The sequence below is a fragment of the Aspergillus vadensis genome (assembly GCF_003184925.1).
Source record: "Aspergillus vadensis CBS 113365 unplaced genomic scaffold BO88scaffold_13, whole genome shotgun sequence".
Lineage (NCBI taxonomy): Eukaryota > Fungi > Ascomycota > Eurotiomycetes > Eurotiales > Aspergillaceae > Aspergillus > Aspergillus vadensis.
This window is the reverse complement of record NW_020292051.1, coordinates 288,527-306,806: the sequence shown is the minus strand read 5'-3', so window position 1 is coordinate 306,806 and position 18,280 is coordinate 288,527. Positions and strand designations below refer to the sequence as shown.

General features: G+C 49.1%; 6 protein-coding genes across 6 annotated transcripts; 4 read left to right on the top strand and 2 right to left on the bottom strand.

Annotated features, from left to right (window-relative positions):
• Positions 1-2,136: 2,136 nt before the first annotated feature.
• BO88DRAFT_463627 (uncharacterized protein) lies at positions 2,137-4,086 on the bottom strand (the record flags this gene model as incomplete). Its single annotated transcript, XM_025711271.1, has 3 exons — positions 2,137-2,709; positions 2,769-3,954; positions 4,030-4,086. The coding sequence occupies 3 exons, from the start codon at positions 4,084-4,086 to the stop codon at positions 2,177-2,179; spliced, it is 1,776 nt and encodes a 591-aa protein (XP_025562300.1). The 3' UTR covers positions 2,137-2,176.
• Positions 4,087-5,099: 1,013 nt separating this feature from the next.
• Positions 5,100-7,525, top strand: BO88DRAFT_463618 (Hsp70 family protein; the record flags this gene model as incomplete). Its single annotated transcript, XM_025711270.1, has 9 exons — positions 5,100-5,198; positions 5,270-5,862; positions 5,930-5,974; positions 6,077-6,146; positions 6,199-6,566; positions 6,633-6,739; positions 6,796-7,000; positions 7,063-7,192; positions 7,317-7,525. Exons 1-9 carry the CDS (start codon positions 5,132-5,134, stop codon positions 7,523-7,525), a joined length of 1,794 nt encoding a protein of 597 aa, XP_025562299.1. The 5' UTR covers positions 5,100-5,131.
• Positions 7,526-9,830: 2,305 nt separating this feature from the next.
• BO88DRAFT_389620 (glycosyltransferase family 2 protein) lies at positions 9,831-12,309 on the top strand. The gene is made up of 3 exons (XM_025704924.1): positions 9,831-10,263; positions 10,353-11,465; positions 11,664-12,309. The coding sequence occupies exons 1-3, from the start codon at positions 10,050-10,052 to the stop codon at positions 12,179-12,181; spliced, it is 1,845 nt and encodes a 614-aa protein (XP_025562298.1). The 5' UTR covers positions 9,831-10,049; the 3' UTR covers positions 12,182-12,309.
• A 267-nt stretch (positions 12,310-12,576) lies between these two features.
• Positions 12,577-13,904, bottom strand: BO88DRAFT_341727 (multidrug transporter; the record flags this gene model as incomplete). Its single annotated transcript, XM_025703110.1, has 2 exons — positions 12,577-13,787; positions 13,841-13,904. The coding sequence occupies 2 exons, from the start codon at positions 13,902-13,904 to the stop codon at positions 12,577-12,579; spliced, it is 1,275 nt and encodes a 424-aa protein (XP_025562297.1).
• Positions 13,905-14,743: 839 nt separating this feature from the next.
• BO88DRAFT_488433 (methyltransferase family protein) lies at positions 14,744-15,484 on the top strand. Its single transcript, XM_025712615.1, has one exon. The coding sequence runs from the start codon at positions 14,805-14,807 to the stop codon at positions 15,471-15,473; it is 669 nt and encodes a 222-aa protein (XP_025562296.1). The 5' UTR covers positions 14,744-14,804; the 3' UTR covers positions 15,474-15,484.
• Positions 15,485-16,883: 1,399 nt separating this feature from the next.
• Positions 16,884-18,259, top strand: BO88DRAFT_405379 (aquaporin). The gene is made up of 4 exons (XM_025706865.1): positions 16,884-17,225; positions 17,303-17,857; positions 17,908-17,978; positions 18,036-18,259. Exons 1-4 carry the CDS (start codon positions 16,967-16,969, stop codon positions 18,114-18,116), a joined length of 966 nt encoding a protein of 321 aa, XP_025562295.1. The 5' UTR covers positions 16,884-16,966; the 3' UTR covers positions 18,117-18,259.
• The last annotated feature ends 21 nt before the right edge of the window (positions 18,260-18,280 follow it).

Here is an 18,280-nt window from a genome sequence, read left to right as displayed (position 1 = left end):
GAATGTGGAAAGTAGCGTACACATGGACTTTTGTGCCATATGACTCACAGGAAGTAATGGGATCAGCCATGAGCAACAAAGAGAAGTGAGCTAGAAAGGTTTCGGACTAAGAGAACAGCGACCACATGATCAATCCATCTGAGTCGCTTTTGCGCCCGGGAGAAAAAGTGATGAAAGAGCATCATATCCTACAATAATACTCTTTTTACACTGTACAATGGAGATATCCTCATGCCCTAGAAGAGGGTGTAATGTGCAAAAAGGTGCTGCCCCCAGACTACCTTGCACCAGAGACAGCCCACCAGGTACCCTGGAAAGCCTTCTGGGCTGTAAATGGGAATTGTGTCCACTAACGGTAGACGCTCTTCTGGGTGCACGTGCCACAACCTCCTCTGTCTAACTCGTTACCCGGTTATGCGACATGGGCGGGTACTCGAGCGCGTTAACTGAGCTTGTAATGAACGAAAGTCTGGACGTTCACTGCACTTACCCGGGAAAGCTATTGTGCACAGATTATACTGACTCAAGACTACTATATATTGCTGCTTCTGTAGGAACCCCTGCGCTCCTGGAGGCGATGTTTACCCATGCACCTGACCAGCTTCACGTTAGTGTGACAGGGAAGAGCCTGTTATACGGATTCGTGCCTGCTTCCTGGTCCGCAACGTGTTTTGAATGGTCAGTGTGCGGAAGAATGGTATGCCTTATACCTATTGTTGAACCTGTCTATAGGGTTATATAGCTTGGCCTCTCCCACATATATACTCCACTATGGTAGCAAGACCGAGTTCGAGTTCGGCTCATTCGAACTTGCGTAGGAGGACTCCTTTCTGTTGCCTGCCGAATGTCTCGATGTTATGGATGTCATGGCAACTAGAAATGAACCTGATTCTCCAGAAGCTACTTCAACGATTCAAAGATGTATCGAACTTCTCTTTCGCGAGAGGACTACCTTGAAAGCGAGGCTTTTCCAGGCAGCCTGTTTGCCGTCCTTGCTGGGCAATATGGGTCTTCGTAGTCGTAGTTTGTACCTTGACAACCCTATACAGTAATTTATGAGGAGGATCTGGATGAATTGAGGTATATTATTGGCTGGTGTAAAGTCGCTCTCCAAAAGGAGATATAAATGGGGAAGGGGAGATTAAGAGTAGCGTAACAGATAAATCAAAGAACTGCCTTTCTTTGTTGTCATTTTTTACATAACATGAGAGGATACATCAAGGAATAGACGATCTTTGGAGAGGGGCGATGCTTAATTCTGAATCTCCGGAAACGTGTCAACGGGTTGGGTGACGGATACTAGTATGTCATGCTGAGGCGCGAAATTACGTATAGAGTAACGAACCAACGAAAAAGCAAGCGAGCGAACGAACGCGAATGCAGTATAAGAGTGTGTTGAACTAGCTATCTAGGTGCTTCTAGCAAAACAAAGCGAAGAGGTCCTTTGTGTGGGCGGTCTGAGCGCCAGGCACGTGACTACGCCTACACTACGGAGTAAGTTGCCTCAACATGTCATGTACATCAACCCATTAACTATCGCATCTTTCAAATACAGTCACTGCTAGATCTGTGGTCGGCATCTTGTATGGCTCCATCATGAATTTCCTTCCTCATCAATATAATGATACGAACAGGACTCCACCCATTGCACTTCAATCAACAGCTCGCTAGGCCATGATCAGGTCACATCGACATATAGCCAGGCTCTCTTGTATATTCGTAAAATAAGCCAGTATACTGAGCTTACATCAAGGGAAGCCAGACGCCGCCTCTGGGAATCACTTCCTGAAAGTCTGGACTTTCCGTACATCAGATAACGCCAAGCCACATGTAAAACAAATGTTAATGCTTCGATTCAGAGACACAGGTAGATGATGCAAGCCACAAGAACAAACACTTTTACTCTTTAGTGTCTGTTCACGGTGTAATACACTGCTTGATAGGTGTGTAGGTAAGAATTATAGCTCTGTTGGAAGGTTGTGGGACGGGCTTTGCCAAGGATGGTTTGAGTGCTCAGACTCGCCATGAGAATGGATATCTACGCTTGTTAGGGCCCTTGTAGTACCTCTATCTTTGTGGATTTGTTACTTCTCGTATAAGAAGGAAGATGAATGAATTAAACACCAATAAAACATGGGAACATGCGTGAAGATATTCGCAATGAAAACAGTTGCTATCATTCTGGGTTAGGTTCAGTCATCTCGACTGTTGTCTTATCCTCCACAAAGACATTCGCTTTAACGATAAGCTGGCGATAGTCAGGAGAGATAAAACCCCCACAGAAGTATACTGCTGGATACCTCATGCTCATAATCCGGTGGCCATTGAGGTGGACACTGTCAAAAGCTTGGGAAGAATCTGCATCCATATCTGGGTTCGACACATCGAAAACTCCTCCGAGCTCATGCAAGTTGCAAAATGCTACATGATGGTCGTCCTTTGATAGTCTCACAGAGAGTTCTGCGGCACGCTGATATGCTACTGTCAGACTCCGCTCTGTAAGCGCGACTGATTTCTCGTCCGGTGAAGTTTTTAAAAGGGGCTCCAGTAGTTCGTGAGACATCACTTGCTTGACCATAGTGTTGATCATGAGGTTTCGGCGGGCGATCATGCTCTTGGCGAAGTTGCTTTGATCAGCACGGACGTTGGTGCTGCAAAGACGGGCTGTCCATAGGCGCCATGATTGAGCTAGAAACCCTTCCTTGCCATCTGAAAATAACAGTAAGATATTACGGAATCGCAGCCTAACGGAGAGAAGGGTTACTTACCAGTGTCGAACTTTTTAAGTAGCTCATGAAGTCCGGTACCGAAGCGAGTAGCTCGTGGCAGAACTTCCTCGTCAAACTCGGTCCCTTCTCCTGGATGAGGCACAATGTACCAAAAGGGGTTCAGAAAGAAGCGTTCAAGACAGTCCTTGACAAGAAACATGGTCACGATCTCCGTTCCAAATATATCACCTAGTTCAAGAGCACCAAGGATTTCATTCAAGTCAAGTTGGGCACAGTAGCCATCCAAACTCTTGACGAGATCTTTCTTATAGTTCGCGGGAAGACCGTCCAAGACGGCCGTTTCCTCATGAGCGTGGAGTCTTGCCCAATTTCTTAGGAGGGCCCAAAGACCGAAGAACTCTTTCTCATAGTAGTCATGCGATCTGCATTCCCAGCCGCTAGGGTCAGCGGCCAAATACTGGTATTTGTGTAGTGCCTCAGCTGTCCAATCCTCCAGACAGTCTACCCGTTCTTTCATTCTTTCGTATTGTGCTTTCATATCCTGGCATTGCTCGTTCAGCCTAGCGGATTGCTCTGTACTGCGATGGTGTTCATCTTGCAGTAATTGGTGCTTCGTTTTGAGCTTTTGATGTTTTCTTTTCTCCCTCGATAATTGTTTATACGTCTTCAGATGCTGTTTGCTCATCTTTTGCTGTTGTCTGTTTATGTCTCGATAACGTCTGTTCAACTTCCGACCTTGTTTCTTTGATCTTCGATACACTTTTTGCTTGAGGTTTTGGTCTGGTTCCCTCGAAGAACCGACATCATCTGGTGGCAATTCCTCAACAGAGGGAACAAAATTTGATCGCTGTTCCTCCACGGTCTCTTCATTGTTCGTTGGCTGTTCCCCAGGAGACTGGACGTCGTCTGGTATCGGTCCCTCGGCAGACTCGTTATTGTCCGCGTGCTGTTCCTTAGGACTGGCGATATCAGTCGGTGGCCCTTCGATAGGACACTGCGTATCGTCCGGTGGCGGTTCCTTCACAGACTTGACATTATCTAACATTGGCAAGGCTTTAGATTTGGTACCATGACGGACTTCTGTTTTCGAATCGTTCATGGCTCGAATACGCTTCGATCTCCGAAATTCGACGGTGTCTAGATGTCCCTCGCCGTTTCCATCCTGTGTCCCACCCGAGGACGGCTTGTAGGATGAAGATGCTGATGGAGCAGGGGCAGAGGACTCCTGGATGTTAGATCTCGGGGGCCATTGGAGGGAGGACGAGATAGACAGATAGAGTCACGTGCTCAGTGTACGTACTTTTGCATTAGCCTTTGCGTTGTGTTTTGCCTTATTCCTTGCCATCTTGGCTGCCATTGTAGATAGAAGGTGATATGACCACCTCTCTAACTGAGCATTGGATAAGGCGGCGGCCTTGGGTGATGGTAGAGATAACTTGAGGATGAATGAAGGTGTGTAGAACTGTACTACCCGGGGAACGCGGAAGGGTTGGGAAATGAGGGGAAGGTGGAAGAGCGCACAGTGGTGCACAAATGTAAGACAAAAGAGAGGCTAGACCAGAATTTGACTGCATCGATGCACAGACTGTAATTCGTCCCACAGCGTTTGGCTCGATGGCACAGTCTGACATGGCGTCTCATTGTTGATCTTTTGTCTATGTGGTACAAAATTCGTCAGTTCCGGGCGCCTTTCTTTCAGCAGGCTGGGGCCGTGTTCTTTGTCAGGTTGGGGCGGAACGAGACGATAGTCTGAAGAAAAGAAGTAGGGGCAGCCAAGACGGTTTGGACGCCACGGACTTCATCGCGGCATCAATACAAGCTCCTATAGATTGAGTGCAAGAAAGGATGGCCTTCCTCATTGCTTATGTTTGCGATGGATAACGATATGGGAACGTTGAGGTCATATTGCCACTGCCCTGGATCAAGCACACACGCACTCTGTAACCCATCGGAACGGGACAAGCAAATACTACAAATACTTATGCGTGTATTGTATTCAGCAAACTTAATTCGTGCAACGAAGACGCATGAAACGAAGAAATGCCAGCGAAGATTATGGATTACAGAAATAACTGTTGTGCTGCCATCGAATAAGTGACTAGGATTGCTTGCAGTATAACCACCGACAAGATTTTCGTTTGGCGTGACCATCATGTGGAAGTGTCTAGGGTGATTGCACCACCTTGTCTAGATGAGTAGCTGCCAGTGCATCATCATATGATCCTGCACTCTGAATAGGAACTAACTGTGAAACCGCGAGCCACTATATAGGGAGGTCTTCGGGATATGTCTGCCTCTGACATCCTAACACTGGGAATCGAGAACAGCAAAAGGATAATTCGGTTAACTAGTACGCTTCACTGCGACAGTCTTTTATTCGGACGTACTTTTACATTCTCAAAATGCCACTGAGAGTAGCGGAAGATGGAAAAATCATGGTCGGTGTCGACTTCGGCACGACCTACACTGGCACGTTATCCTTTCCAAAAATGCCATTCTCTTCTGAAATATAACACGTTGCTGACACGCAATACTCACAGGGGTATCCTACTCCTTGAGGAGCCTTGAAGTGCGAGGAGGGGAAGATAATGATCACCTCATTGATGAGTGGCCCGCTGCCAATTCCAGGGAAATAACTGCAAGTAAAGTCCCCACGATCGTCCAGTACGAGCATAAAACCGTGAGAGGTATCAAGACACTAGAGGCGACCCGGTGGGGGGCCCAGGTACTGGCGAGCAAGGAAAACTGTTCATCTCTTTTCAAACCGTTGCTTGAACCTAACTTTGATCGAGATCATGATCCTTATGCGTTTTGGAATTCCACAGTCGGTCACGGGGGTTTTTTCTTACCGGAAGCCAAGGAGCCCTCCGATGTTATAAAAGACTACCTGGATTGTGTCTGGAAGTATTCAAGCAAAACTATTTTCAAAAATACCCGCCAAGGGCCTTCCTATCACCCGGTACACTACACTATCACTGTACCGGGAATCTGGGCAAGGGAAACCCGCAAGGCGCTGGAACGGATCGTCAAGGATGCCGGGCTAGCAACGAAAACAAATGACATACTGACTATGATTCCGGAGCCCATAGCGGCAGCAGTGGATATCTTTAGGAAAAAGGCGGATACATTCCAGGTACGCTATGGTAGATCCCACTGCTACGATGTCGGTAATGATAGTTGACAATTAGCTAATAAATTAGGGTGACGTCGTCATGCTCGTATGTGATATTGGCGGAGGAACTATCGTGAGCTTTACCCTTAATTTCGTCATGTCGTTCTTTATCATTGTTTACTATGTTTGGTGCCCCTATGATTATAAATCACGCCTGAAATCCTGGCATACATAGGATGTAGGATCGGTCTTCATCCGTCAAACTGAGTTTGGCCGCTATATTCGGCAGCTCGAGCCAACCCGAGGTATTCACATTTTGCATAACTCATTACCAACGAAGCTAATCCATCATACCAGGGGACCTTGGCATGTTATCAGTGGAGGCGGCTTTCTACAGAACAATGTATGAGAGGTTTAAGGACACATTCAAAAATCAGAACACGGAGTCCATAGGTCCAAGTAGTGCCTTGATTCGCGAGTTCCGGGATTGCTTTGAGAGATTCGCCCCCGAAAACCTAGAGGAGCACGGCTGGGAATGCCGTTTGCCGTTCTGGTCACTACTATCGTCTAATAACCCGGACTTTTACGACCGTCGCCGGAAGGAAATATTCCTGTCCGCTCGAGACATACAAGCGTTTCTCGACCCTGTCATTGATATGGCGGTAAGTCTGATCAGCGAACAGCACCATGCTGTAGCCACAGCCGGCTTTGGTGGTAAAAAGCAGGCAAGTATTTTCTGGAGCCTAGGCAGAAAACACAATGGAGACAATCGTAATTGACAATGGACGTAGCATGTTTACTTGGGCGGAGGTGGGGCAGAAAATGCCTACATCTTACGGTCAGTCAAGCGGAGGATAAAGGATAAACATGCGCTAGATGTCTACACTCCTGACAAGCCGTACGTTGATCAATTATTTGACGACGTTGGTGGAGATTGTAACTAATGTTTGTTAGGCAACTAGCCGTCGTCAATGGAGCCGGAGTTTACGGCCTCGATGACGTGCTATCTATCCACAAATGTCCCCAGCATATCGGGTTTGAATGTGCCCAGCAGTATGACGCAGACAGACATGGTCAGCCACGACCGGAGGTCCTTACACGAGACCCTGTGGACGGTAGAAACATGGTTACCGGGGCGGCGATCTGGGTGTTCGATATGGTAACTACAATTCCTCGCGTTCCGACTTTGGTGCGTGTCTGCTAATGATGTGATGAATAAAGGGGAGGACATATCATGACGGTGCAGTGGAAACAGAAAATGTTACGGAATACTTTCTTGACAGCGAATTTGGAGACCGCCATAAGAACATATTTGTGTCAAGGGATCCACGGCCACCGGCTTTTGTGACAGGTAAGTCTCCTTTTCTCCCCTTTTTTCCTTTCAGTTCTTTTTCTTTCTTTAATTTATTTATTCATTTTTTTTCTCTTTTTTTTTTGGCATTCGCGGCATTGTTCTGTTAACAATTTTCTTTGAGATTTGGAACCTCTTACTGCCATCGAGATTCGGTTTAGACAAGTCCCTGCAGGGAAAACTGAAGTCAGGGTAGTTGGTGGTCGGAGGCAGGTACGAATTCGTTACGATATTTCCACGACGTTTTTCCCTGTCGACAACAAGATTGAATTTGTGGCAAAGGTATGCAATCAAGTCATTGGACGTCAGGAGATCAGCATGCCCTTTCACTGAACTGCCTTACTTGGAGGATTTCTCTGCAGTAAAAGCTTTATTAACTGCCATCATCGTCGCCTTCGCTCATTTTTACCCCATTTTACTATGCCTTATCTTATCTCCTAACAAAATTGCACCTTTTCTTACCAACTTCATCATTTTTCTCCTTCTGATTTAGGCACTATCTCTTTCTCTTCCTCCTGCCTGTTTTGATTTACCAAGTATGAGCGATAGTATCAGCATTTTCCAGCTACTCTGAACGTAGGTGGTAGGAGGCATGCTCCCCAAGAGTAGTTACTATCCGCCTCCATCCAGCTAGATCGGGAGCTATGTAGACCATTACGAAATGTTGTGCAACACCGGGGAAGCGGAACTCTGCGGCGAATAAGCGGAGGGTACACAGACGTTCAATAGCGTTTTGAGAGACCTCGTGATGTCTCACACCTCGTTTCTGTAACCTACAATATTGATTGATCAAATCTCGGCCGATGACAGGATGGACTGTGTCAACTCGCAGGCTGGACATGTCGGTCGGGGTTATTGCGGATAGTTGCTGAAGCAGATGTCTTTACCGCGTCCGTGCATCGTTTGAGCAATGCACTGTATGTGAGGAACCCAATACTGCACTTGGGAACAGGCCTGTGAATACTTTCTTCTATATTCAGTGTAAATTTTCTTGGTACGTGGACAATCACAACCACGCGATGATCTGACTTGACACCAGCATGAATTTATTGATAATATACGAGCAACACCTGATAGCCTCTGCCTAGCTGTCATTTTCTTCTTTGTTTCTTTCTTTCTTTTTTTTATTTTATTTTATTTTATTTTTATTTTTTTTTTATTCATTTTTTCTTTACTGTGAATTTTGACTTTATCTGATCTCATTTTTCTGTTTTATTTATCTACTTGGTCGTGTTCTGTTCTTGTCTTTTCCCACCCCGTGCCGGAGTATATAGTCAACCTTAAAACTATTTTTATCACCGACGGAAGGACAGCTTACTGTAGGCTTATTCAGGATCCGAACGTAGCTCATCTACCTGTGGCTTGGGCTTGCGGCTACTGAGTAAATGCGCACTGCTTTATCTCCTCCGTGTTTACGATAGTCGTTGAGTGTTCTGTAATGAGACATAGCTATCCCTGTGTTGGGGCCATCCCATGGGGTGGCAGTGTAATTTACTTCCTCCACCATAGCAACATACTACACAGGGCGTTCAGTTAACAGCACCAGTCTTATGTTATGACCACGCCATATAGTGTCCCCGATGGAGCCATCTTTGAGGCCCTCGACGAGTAGAAAAAGGACTCGAGACCCCAGACATGTAAATCACGTGATTGGACGACATCCCAGATTGTCCACATCCCGATCCTTCCTTCTATTGGCTGGCGTGCTGCCGGATGTCCCCGGAACCTCAAAACTGAAGCAGCAGCCCTGAGGTGAACGAACCCCTGCAACGATTTCCCCCAGCCGTTCCAATTAAGCGGGGACTTGATCTGACAAGCAATTGACAGGAGATCGATCATCCAGCACATCCGCTCCATGGCAATCTTTTCTCGTTCCTGTTGTCTGGTGATGGGATCGAGTTACTGATCAGGTTTTTCCCTCCCGGTCCACCCTGCAGCCTGCGGGGTGCCGATGATGGGGAGAGTGGCGGCGAAAAGACCCTACCAGTCGCAGTCTAGACTAATTGAGGGCGAAGCCTCCTTCAACTCTGGATAGTGAGCTCTCCAGGGTCGGCCCGGAAGATGACAGGATGCCAGGCAATTGGTTGCAAAGAGGCGGTCTGGCCAATGCATCTCCCCCTCCCTGCCGAATGAACTGTGCGCCCCAATCACTGGCCTTCACAGCGGATTGCCGCCTAAAATTCACGGATACCTGCTGCTTCAACCTTTCACAACCACCACCACCACCACCTCTTTTCATTCACAACGCACTTGACTGCACCGGGCTGACCTGGATGGGCACGGTCCTCCTCTCCAGATGCTGGCTGCACTTTTATCCTCTCACTTATCGCTTAATGCAGCCCTGTTTTTTCCGTGCAAGTAAGAAGATCAAGGGGATAGATGAAAGGAGAATGGAAAGCGCATCATGTGAAAGTCGTCAATTAAGAATACTATTCAAGCCTCCAGTAACAAATCTAAGTGTACAAGATGAATCTCCTACTCCGCCGTCCAAGATCACCAGACATCCCGACTAGGGAATTAGTGGAGCACGTGTGGTAAATTCTAGAACCCCAAGGCAAAAGGGGGCGGCCGCACAAAAAGCCCGGCCTGTGATGCCCTTGGAGACTTTTCTCCTTTCTCTCATTTTTCTCGTCGACCATGCGCTGTGAGTGTGTTTGTATTTCACGGGTATTGTGTGCATAGTACCGGCCATTGCAGTGGTGTGGTGATCCATGCTCTGCTACTAAGCACCCTGGCCAGTTTCACGAGCAACAGAGTGTCAGACTCGGTGGAACACTCTAGCTGACCGCGCATCGTAAGCTGCTTTGGTTTTCAGGGTCTGCAGCTGACCGTGGCCTTCGTCACGCCGCTCCGACAAATGCTGTCTAAACTGCTCTACAACATTCAGGAGCTCCCGCCTGACCATCGCGTTATCGCGGGACAGCGGCACCGGCGCTTGCTCTGTTACGTAGCCCATCTGGCATCATGGACCTTCAACTTTTATCTCGTCCTTCGACTAGCTCTGTGTTTCTCTGCCGTGGAACAAGATTGGCGAGTATGGCTAACTCTGTTGGTCGAGATCGTCCTCGCCAGTATGTCTATACCACCGTGAACTGCCGTATTTCGGCATCCCGGCTCCCTTCCTGAGCGAACGAGGACGCACAAGCTAATATGTTGTCAGACATTTGGCGCCATGATCAGCTTCTTACCTTATTGGGTGGCTCGGCATCAGATGGCCAACCACGCCAAAGACTGCGATTACACGGCACCGACGATCTACCGCAGGTGGACATTCTGGTGCCCTGCTGTGGAGAGCCAGTCGACGTCATCCTAGACACCGTGCGCGCTGCCTGTACGATGGACTACCCAAATTCCAGCTTTCGGGTCCGCGTACTGGACGACGGTGCTTCCACAGAGCTCGAGTCTGCCATTGCATCACTGCGCACCGAATGGCCTCACCTCTTCTACCACACCCGGGGAAGGCAATCCGGTAAAGTCTTCGCCAAGGCTGGTAACATGAATTACGCCCTCTTCACCCTGCAAGCGAAGGCGCCACCTGAGTTCTGTGCCATCTTTGACGCAGACTCCATCCCCATGCCTCACTTTCTGAGGGCGACGTTGCCCCATCTCCTCCAGACCCCGGAAGCAGTGCTCCTCACCACCCGGCAGTACTTTTACAACCTCCCATCAGGTGACCCTCTGTCTCAATCACGCCTCCATTTCTACACATGTGAAAATGCAGAGCTCGATCGTCGGGGCCTTGCTCAGGATGCAGGCTCTGGGGCCCTTTTCCGGCGACAAGCCATCATCGATGCCGGCGGATATCCAACGTACTCCTTTTCCGAGGATTGGCAGCTCTCGCTTGTTCTGAAGGGTCTAGGCCACCGCACCATTCAAGTCCAGGAGCCACTACAGTATGGATTGGTTCCGACATCCTTGGATGGACACATTGCACAGCGCAACCGGTGGCACATTGGCCACTCCCAACAGCTTCGGGTGTTGATGCCGCCCACAAACAAGACGCTTCCCCGCTCACTGCAGTGGAGTATTGCATGGAATGGCGTCTTCATCATGGCTGGGGCAGTTGGTTGTTTAATCACGTTTGCAATGGTTCCATTGCTTCTGGTGTCGGGTCAGCTGGTCCCAGACGTTTCGCCACTGCTGGCCAAAGCACAGTTTTTCTTGGCTGTCCTCCATATTGCCTTGACCTGGGCGTATGGACTTTTGCAGAGTGCGCATACGGGATTCGAAAGCTTTCCGTTCTCTCGTTTTGAAAATATCTGGCTGGCTGGAGGTAAGATACACATCGTTTGTTTTTGTTTTTCTGCTTTACACCCGCGTATCGTCATTGCCCATTTTATGGTCATGACGGGGGTCTGGACTTCAATCCCACTACTTTTTTTATCATTACCCTCACATTTGCATCCCTCCATGAAGATGGAAGCTCTCTCTTGCCTTCGACTATGATTCAAGACATAACTAACAGCAACAGCACACATCCACGCTGTCGCTCGATTCCACCTTCTAGCCAGCCGACCAAAGGGCTCCTTCGTGACTGGCAGCAGCGCCAACTCATGGAATCGCAGCGCGACCCCGACATCCCTCCAAAAGCTCTACCACAATCTGTGGCACAACGGGATCGCATACAGCGTTGTGATTCTGCTTGCCACTATTGCATCCATCGTCTACTCGATTTACTCTGCCATCACAAGCACCGACGATAGTTTGCTATCCCGCTTGCTCACTACAATTGCCTGGCCCCCGATGCTTCACATCTGCTACCTCTCCATCGCCAGTTACTGGGCGCCCGTCTCCTATTTGCTGAACCCGCCGCGGTATCCGGAGCGGAAGGCTGGTCTGGCTCTGTCGGAGACAGGCGTTGTGCTTCCGAGTGCGGAGGTCCAGAAAGCTGCTTTGGTGCGTGGGGAAGCGCCGGTCGGATTCTATCGTCAGTGCGTGGTGGTTGTGTTGGTTCTGGGTGGGTTGTTGTTGGGTGGATTGGCGTTGTGAGTGATAGAGATGGATTGGATGCGCTGCTAGATTAGATTGTGGGTAGACGTGGTGGTGTTATGTTGTTTAAATATGAATATTCCTGCTCTTTATTTATGAATGATCTATGAAAGGGTTCAATGTGAGGCAAACACAACTAGTAGGATTGGCCTGTCCTAATCCTCGTTTTATACAATCTCCTTGATCGAAACAATCAATTTACATTTCATAAATATAGCCAAATAACTGGAGCTCGGCGTTCTAATCAATAAGACAGATTGACATTTCAATTCAACTTCATCTAAGTCATAACCGATCTAAGCACCCATCCAACCAGCCAGAGTATATGATACAATTCATACAATACAACATCTTTACCATCATTACCTCAATCCCTCATCCCATCACCAACATATCTACTCCACCAACCTCTCCACAAACCTCGACTTCGCTCTCAACCTCTCCCCAAAGTAATAAATTCCTAAGAGTCCCAAAACCCCCAGCACACTCACACCCCCCAGCACACTCGACCCCCTCGCCATGCCCAGATTCTTATACAAAGGAATACCGAAATGCACGGCCCCAGCAGCCAACGTACTCCGACAGAAGTCATTGGCCGCAAACAGACTCGCCGCGTACTCGGGATATATACTGGGTATATACATGGACAGACACTGCAGGATGATGAACACTGCGCCGGCGTACATTGTCACGCCGATGATGCTGACGATCCAGTGGATAGAGGGGCGGAGGGTCCAGCCGTAGAGGAAGAGGGAGACGGGGACGAGGAAGGTGGCTGGGATAGCGGGGATGAGGTGTCGTTCGTGTTTTGTAGGGGGTGTGTGGGTTAGGGTGGATTTGGGAGAAGTGTGGTGATGGTGTTTTCGGAGGTAGTTTGGGAGGGAGAGGTATGTGAAGTAGGCTGCTACAGCGAGGAGGCAGCCTACTAGGACGGAGAGGTAGAATAAGCTGAGGGTTGTAGTGGATACATTATAGACGGGCGGGTAACCGATGGGGAAGGCGTCGAAGAAGGTATAATACGTGCCGTAGATGAAGGAGGTGTAGATGTTGGCGAAGAGGATGGCAGGGTCTTGGAGGGTGATTTGGACGGGTTTGACGAGGTAGAATTTCAGTTTGGCCAGGGGGTTGTCACTTTGACTACTAGTATTGTTGTTGTTCTGGTTGCTGCTGGTATTGAACGCACTGCTGCGGTATCGTATGGTCGGGGCGTAAGTTTCAGGCAGGAGGAACAGCAGGATGCATACCGGGCCGGACATACAGGCGAGGAGCCACATGGTCCATTTCCAGGAAATGTTGTTGACCAGGCTGTTGGTGAGCAGGGGTCCGAGAGCCGGGCCGCAGTACGCTGCAGCTACCCATAGAGCGAGGGCGTAGGGGAACTGGGATTCGGGGTAGAGGTCGTGCATGGAGGCGCCGCCGTTGGCAAGGCACGGGCTGCCGAAGAGACCCTGCATGAAGCGAAGGAAGACGAATGCGCTGTAGTCGGATACTTCGGCGGCTCCGATCGTGACGAGGATGAATGCTACGAATGTGCCGAAGTAGACGACTGAGCGTCCGATTCGGGGGATTTCGCTGAGCGGGCCCCAGAGGAGGGGTCCGACACCGTCTGTTGAAGTGAGTATAGGTTTATGGGGTAGCATTGCATGGGGTGAGTCGTACACCCGAGCACGTAGATGGACAGCCCTAACATGGCGCGTTGCTCGGAGAGGTGCAGCTCCTGCATTACCAATGGGACGGCGGTAATTAACATGGATGACCCGGAATACACCACGAAACTGTACTTTTAGATAGGTACTTTTGTTCGAGGTGTGATTGGGTGGACTTACGTGTAGATGTATACTACGAGGGATGTGATGACTCTCTTTGCGAGAGGCCAATTATGTGGATTCTCGCGACTTGTTTCCCAGTCCTCGACTGTAAGTGTCTTTTCTGAGTCGGCTGAGTATTTTCGCCGATGGTTATGTTCGTCGATCTGCTTGGGTGTCTCTTGTCTAACATGGTGCTCTGTATGATCAACATTATCGGGTCTATGCAAAAAGGACCTCACAAAGACAATGCAAGGTATTTCTGGCGACATGGTGATAATTATTCACAGAACAAATAGTAGGTGGGGTAAAGAGACAGTCAGGTAAGCATTGCGGCGATACTGGAAATATAAAGTACCCGAAGATACATTTTATCGCCACGTCCGAGGTACAAGCATGCTTCGCAAAACTCAATCCAACAAAGTCGTGTAGCTTACCATTGAGGCACGGCATGTTCCACGTGTAGGAATGCGGTATGACATGTGTCTTTCCCGATGTGGTAATCGACCACCTGGCTGGAACAGTGCAACTGACCCTGGTACAATGAAGTCTATACAAGGTTTGCTGCATCATGGTGAGGAATGTGGGTCCCTGTCAGTGTGACCGGTTCACCTCGTTGTTAGTCTCGCAACACCTTCCACAGCAGTGGCACAGTGGCCTCGGATGCTTGCATGCGCATTGACAAGGCTAGAAAGCTTAGCAGAACGACATCTCCTACCGGATCTTACCTAGAGGGCGCTCGGCCCTTTGCCAATATATTTTGGGTGAAGACTTGCGGCCCCAGACTGAGATCGGCTTTATGAAATAGTCATCTCAGAATGCAGATCATCTTCTCACTTGTTTTAGCAGTAACTACCCTGCTGAACAGCCAAAGCCTGGAGTGCTCGAATACCTCATCACCAGTGGCGACCGACTCTCTGAAGAAGCATGGTGTGGTCACTGCGTCCTCAGTCTACCGAGTGTATTACCTCGCAGTGGGCCTTTTTCAAGCTGTACTCGTCACTCTTCCACAAACACAGCAGCAAGCACTTTGCCCGAACTTCGAGCGTGTTCGACATGATCACCTTGCTCTTACTTACAGAACCACAACTGCTCTCGCATTGATCTGCCTCGGTAGTTGCATTCGTATCTGCGCCTTCTGGCAACTAGGCTCATGCTTCACGTTCTCTCTCTCAAAGCCGGATCGTCTTGTCACTACGGGCATCTATCGCCACGTTCGTCATCCAGCATACGCTGGATTAGCCATCCAGGCCCCTGCAGTGTTGTATTTCTGGGCAAGAGATGATGGTGTATTTGCATGTTTAATGCCAGATCTACAACTATTGCACGTAGTGACCATCTTACACTGGTGCTTCTGGGCTATGGCGCTGCCAATGATTGGATGGGTGCGTATCAAGGAAGAGGAGAATTTGCTAGAGAAGACGTTCGGTCAACAGTGGAAGGTGTATCGTCGCACAACACGCATGTTGGTGCCGTTCCTCTTTTAAGTGGGCCGGAGTGGGTCATGCCATTTTAGAAGATGCTTGCATATGGTAGTGGTACACGCAACCACCGTGTTCCTCGGGAGTAGCGGTAGTCGGCTAGAAGCTCTTGCATGACAGTTTCATTATCGATGAAAGTAGTTTCTTAGCTATAATTAGTCCATGAATGTCAGAGGAACTATTACTTATCACGACTGCGATGCCGTGTTATAACTATCCTCCAATATATGTCCAGTAGCAATTTAGGCAACTTCTTTGCTTTCTACCACCACACATTGGTTGCTAGTTCTGTGAACATGCACATTCAACGAATTCAAAGGGTAGTATATGATACCCTGGTTCAGTTCTCCGGATCAAATTGGTCTGAAAACTCCGCTAGCAGTGGTTCTTAGGTGCTACCGCTTGCCGACTCAATATATATTTCGGGCTACGCGTCGCGAGATCATTCGAGTCAAAATAAAAAGGAAATGGATGCTACATTATTTCGTTGAATAATCGTGTTAGGACCGTGTCATCTCTAATAGTATTAACTGTGTTGAGCATGATCGACGTAACGCTAAGATCGCTGGCATGCGCTCCGGAGCAGGTGGCATGTTCTGACTATCCCGGTCTCATAGACTAAATTTTGAGATGTCAACCTCAACAGATCATCGAATACTAGTAGCAACCTGAGACACCTTGACTAACATCTACTCTACTCCCTCCCGTGCACAATAATGCAATGCCCCAGTTTCGGTCAACGGCCGAGGGCGCTTCCGAACCATCGGAATAAGAGTGCCACTCAAACTATGGAAATAGACTCCGGCACCCGACCGAGGCGAGACAGCTTCCGTGGTGCACAACCGTGCATTTAAATCCGAGCACAGAGACACGCACATACCATGTTGCACCATGCGGGCTCATAGATAACCTGTTCGGAGCCGGGCCAGCAGGGTCAAAATGCCGAGTGACATCACGGACACGAAAATGGCACCGCTACTCCGGACCCCAAGCTGACTTCGCTACCAAACTGTCACACCAATCATCGGGGTATTCCCGTCTCATATAGAGCAAGTGGTCGCAAGGGCACGATGGTAGCACAGACAAGCATCTCCACAATCAATGCGGTCGGTTGAAGGATGATCCCCACGGCCAGCCATCGGCCGTAGCTTATCTGGCAATTCGGCTTCCTCACTGGCCGATCAATTCAAGTCGACAGAAAGATTTTGCAAATAATTTCTAGAAGCCTTCTTTATCTCGGCTAAACGACCCACAATTCTGCGGCGCCCCCGAGTTTGCCGACCGACCATCACCATTTCTGCATCCCGTTTCATCCCGATCGCGCCTCTCCAGCCCTAGACCGGGGCCTCCCGATCACAAAAACGTCCCCTTCACCACGCGATCAATTGCATGCAATTCTTTCTTATCTTTTCCTATCTTTCTCTGACATGCTGCAGAAACAAACCACTTATCTTGATAGCAGCAGCAGCAGTCATCGCACCCCGTCACCCAAACGAACCATGGTGGTCACTTATCTCCCCGAATATGAAAGCGATGAAACACATCCCCAGCACCATGGGCTCGAGCCCGCCATCCCGCCGTTCGCGGGCCGCATGGGCGGAAACCAGGATTTCGTGGTTGACAGGACGGACCCTAAGAACTCAAAGGTGCTAGAGAAGGTGCCCGACGCAGCACCGTGCATGACACTAAAAGAGATATTCGACTTGCGGGGATTTTTGAGCGTGGATCTATGGAAGTTCGCTGTGCTAGAATGCATAGGTAATTCCCCCGCATCCTCCGAAGCCCTACCCCATACCATAAGATGAGCCCCGAGCTAATAAGTGTATAACCAACAGCAAGTATGATGAACGTTTTCATCACCTGCTGGGTAACAACTCACCCACTCTCCGCAACAACATCCCCCAAAGGCCAAGCCGGCGTCTATGGAACAGTCACATTCTTCTCCCCAACATTCGGCGGCCTCACCAACCTCCTTCTCACTCCACTCCTCATCTACACCTTCTCTCCCTCTAGCGGTGGCCACATTAGCCCCACAATCACTCTCGCCACCTTCTTCGCCCGCATTATCACTTTCCCGCGCATGATCCTCTATTTGGCCGGCCAAACATTGGGAGGCGCACTCGCCGGCTTCGCCATGCACTCCGCGTACGGCACGCGTGAGTTCACTGTGGGAGGATGCCACATCGACTCGACCATGGTGTCCGCAACAGATGGACTAGTCATTGAGTTCTTTGCGTGCCTAATTCTGATTTTCCTGGCTTTTGGTGTTGCCTTGGACCCTAGACAGGCCAAGGTGTTTGGTCATGCAGTATCGCCGTGGCTGGTGGGTGTTGTGTTGGGAGTTGTTACGTGGGGTACGGCGTTTACGAGGGAGGGGTATATTGGTGCTAGTGAGTATTCCACTTCTCGATATCGAAGTACGGTGACTGACAAGCTGCAGGCGTAAATCCGGCAAGATGTTTTGGCGCATATGTAGCCAGTGAATTTCCGACATATCATTGGATTCATTGGGTGAGTTTCATCCCTGGCAGCTCAATTGAATTCTTAACCACGTACTAATGATACTAGGTTGGTCCCCTCGCTGCAGCAGTGGCGCATGGGCTGGTCTATTTCGTTGATCCCCTTTGGAAGGATCCTCGCGCGGAGTAAATATTTTCTGGGTTTAGCTCCGGGGCGGAGTGTGGGCTTGTATATAGAAGTGACGGATTTGTACAAAGTGTATTATAGAACTGTGAATACTGCCAAGAAGGCTTTCCGAACATCCGCCATGTTGAAGTGACGGATGCGATGACCCATTCTGACTACATACTTGC

Excerpts from the sequence above, each read along its gene's own strand:
- BO88DRAFT_389620 (XM_025704924.1), top strand. The coding sequence starts at position 10,050 with ATGCTGTCTAAACTGCTCTACAACATTCAGGAGCTCCCGCCTGACCAT. Across the intron at positions 10,264-10,352 it reads GGTCGAGATCGTCCTCGCCA|ACATTTGGCGCCATGATCAG; the intron begins GTATGTCTATAC and ends ATATGTTGTCAG. Across the intron at positions 11,466-11,663 it reads AAATATCTGGCTGGCTGGAG|CACACATCCACGCTGTCGCT; the intron begins GTAAGATACACA and ends TAACAGCAACAG.
- BO88DRAFT_488433 (XM_025712615.1), top strand. The coding sequence starts at position 14,805 with ATGCAGATCATCTTCTCACTTGTTTTAGCAGTAACTACCCTGCTGAAC.
- BO88DRAFT_405379 (XM_025706865.1), top strand. The coding sequence starts at position 16,967 with ATGGTGGTCACTTATCTCCCCGAATATGAAAGCGATGAAACACATCCC. Across the intron at positions 17,226-17,302 it reads CGCTGTGCTAGAATGCATAG|CAAGTATGATGAACGTTTTC; the intron begins GTAATTCCCCCG and ends TATAACCAACAG. Across the intron at positions 17,858-17,907 it reads GGAGGGGTATATTGGTGCTA|GCGTAAATCCGGCAAGATGT; the intron begins GTGAGTATTCCA and ends GACAAGCTGCAG.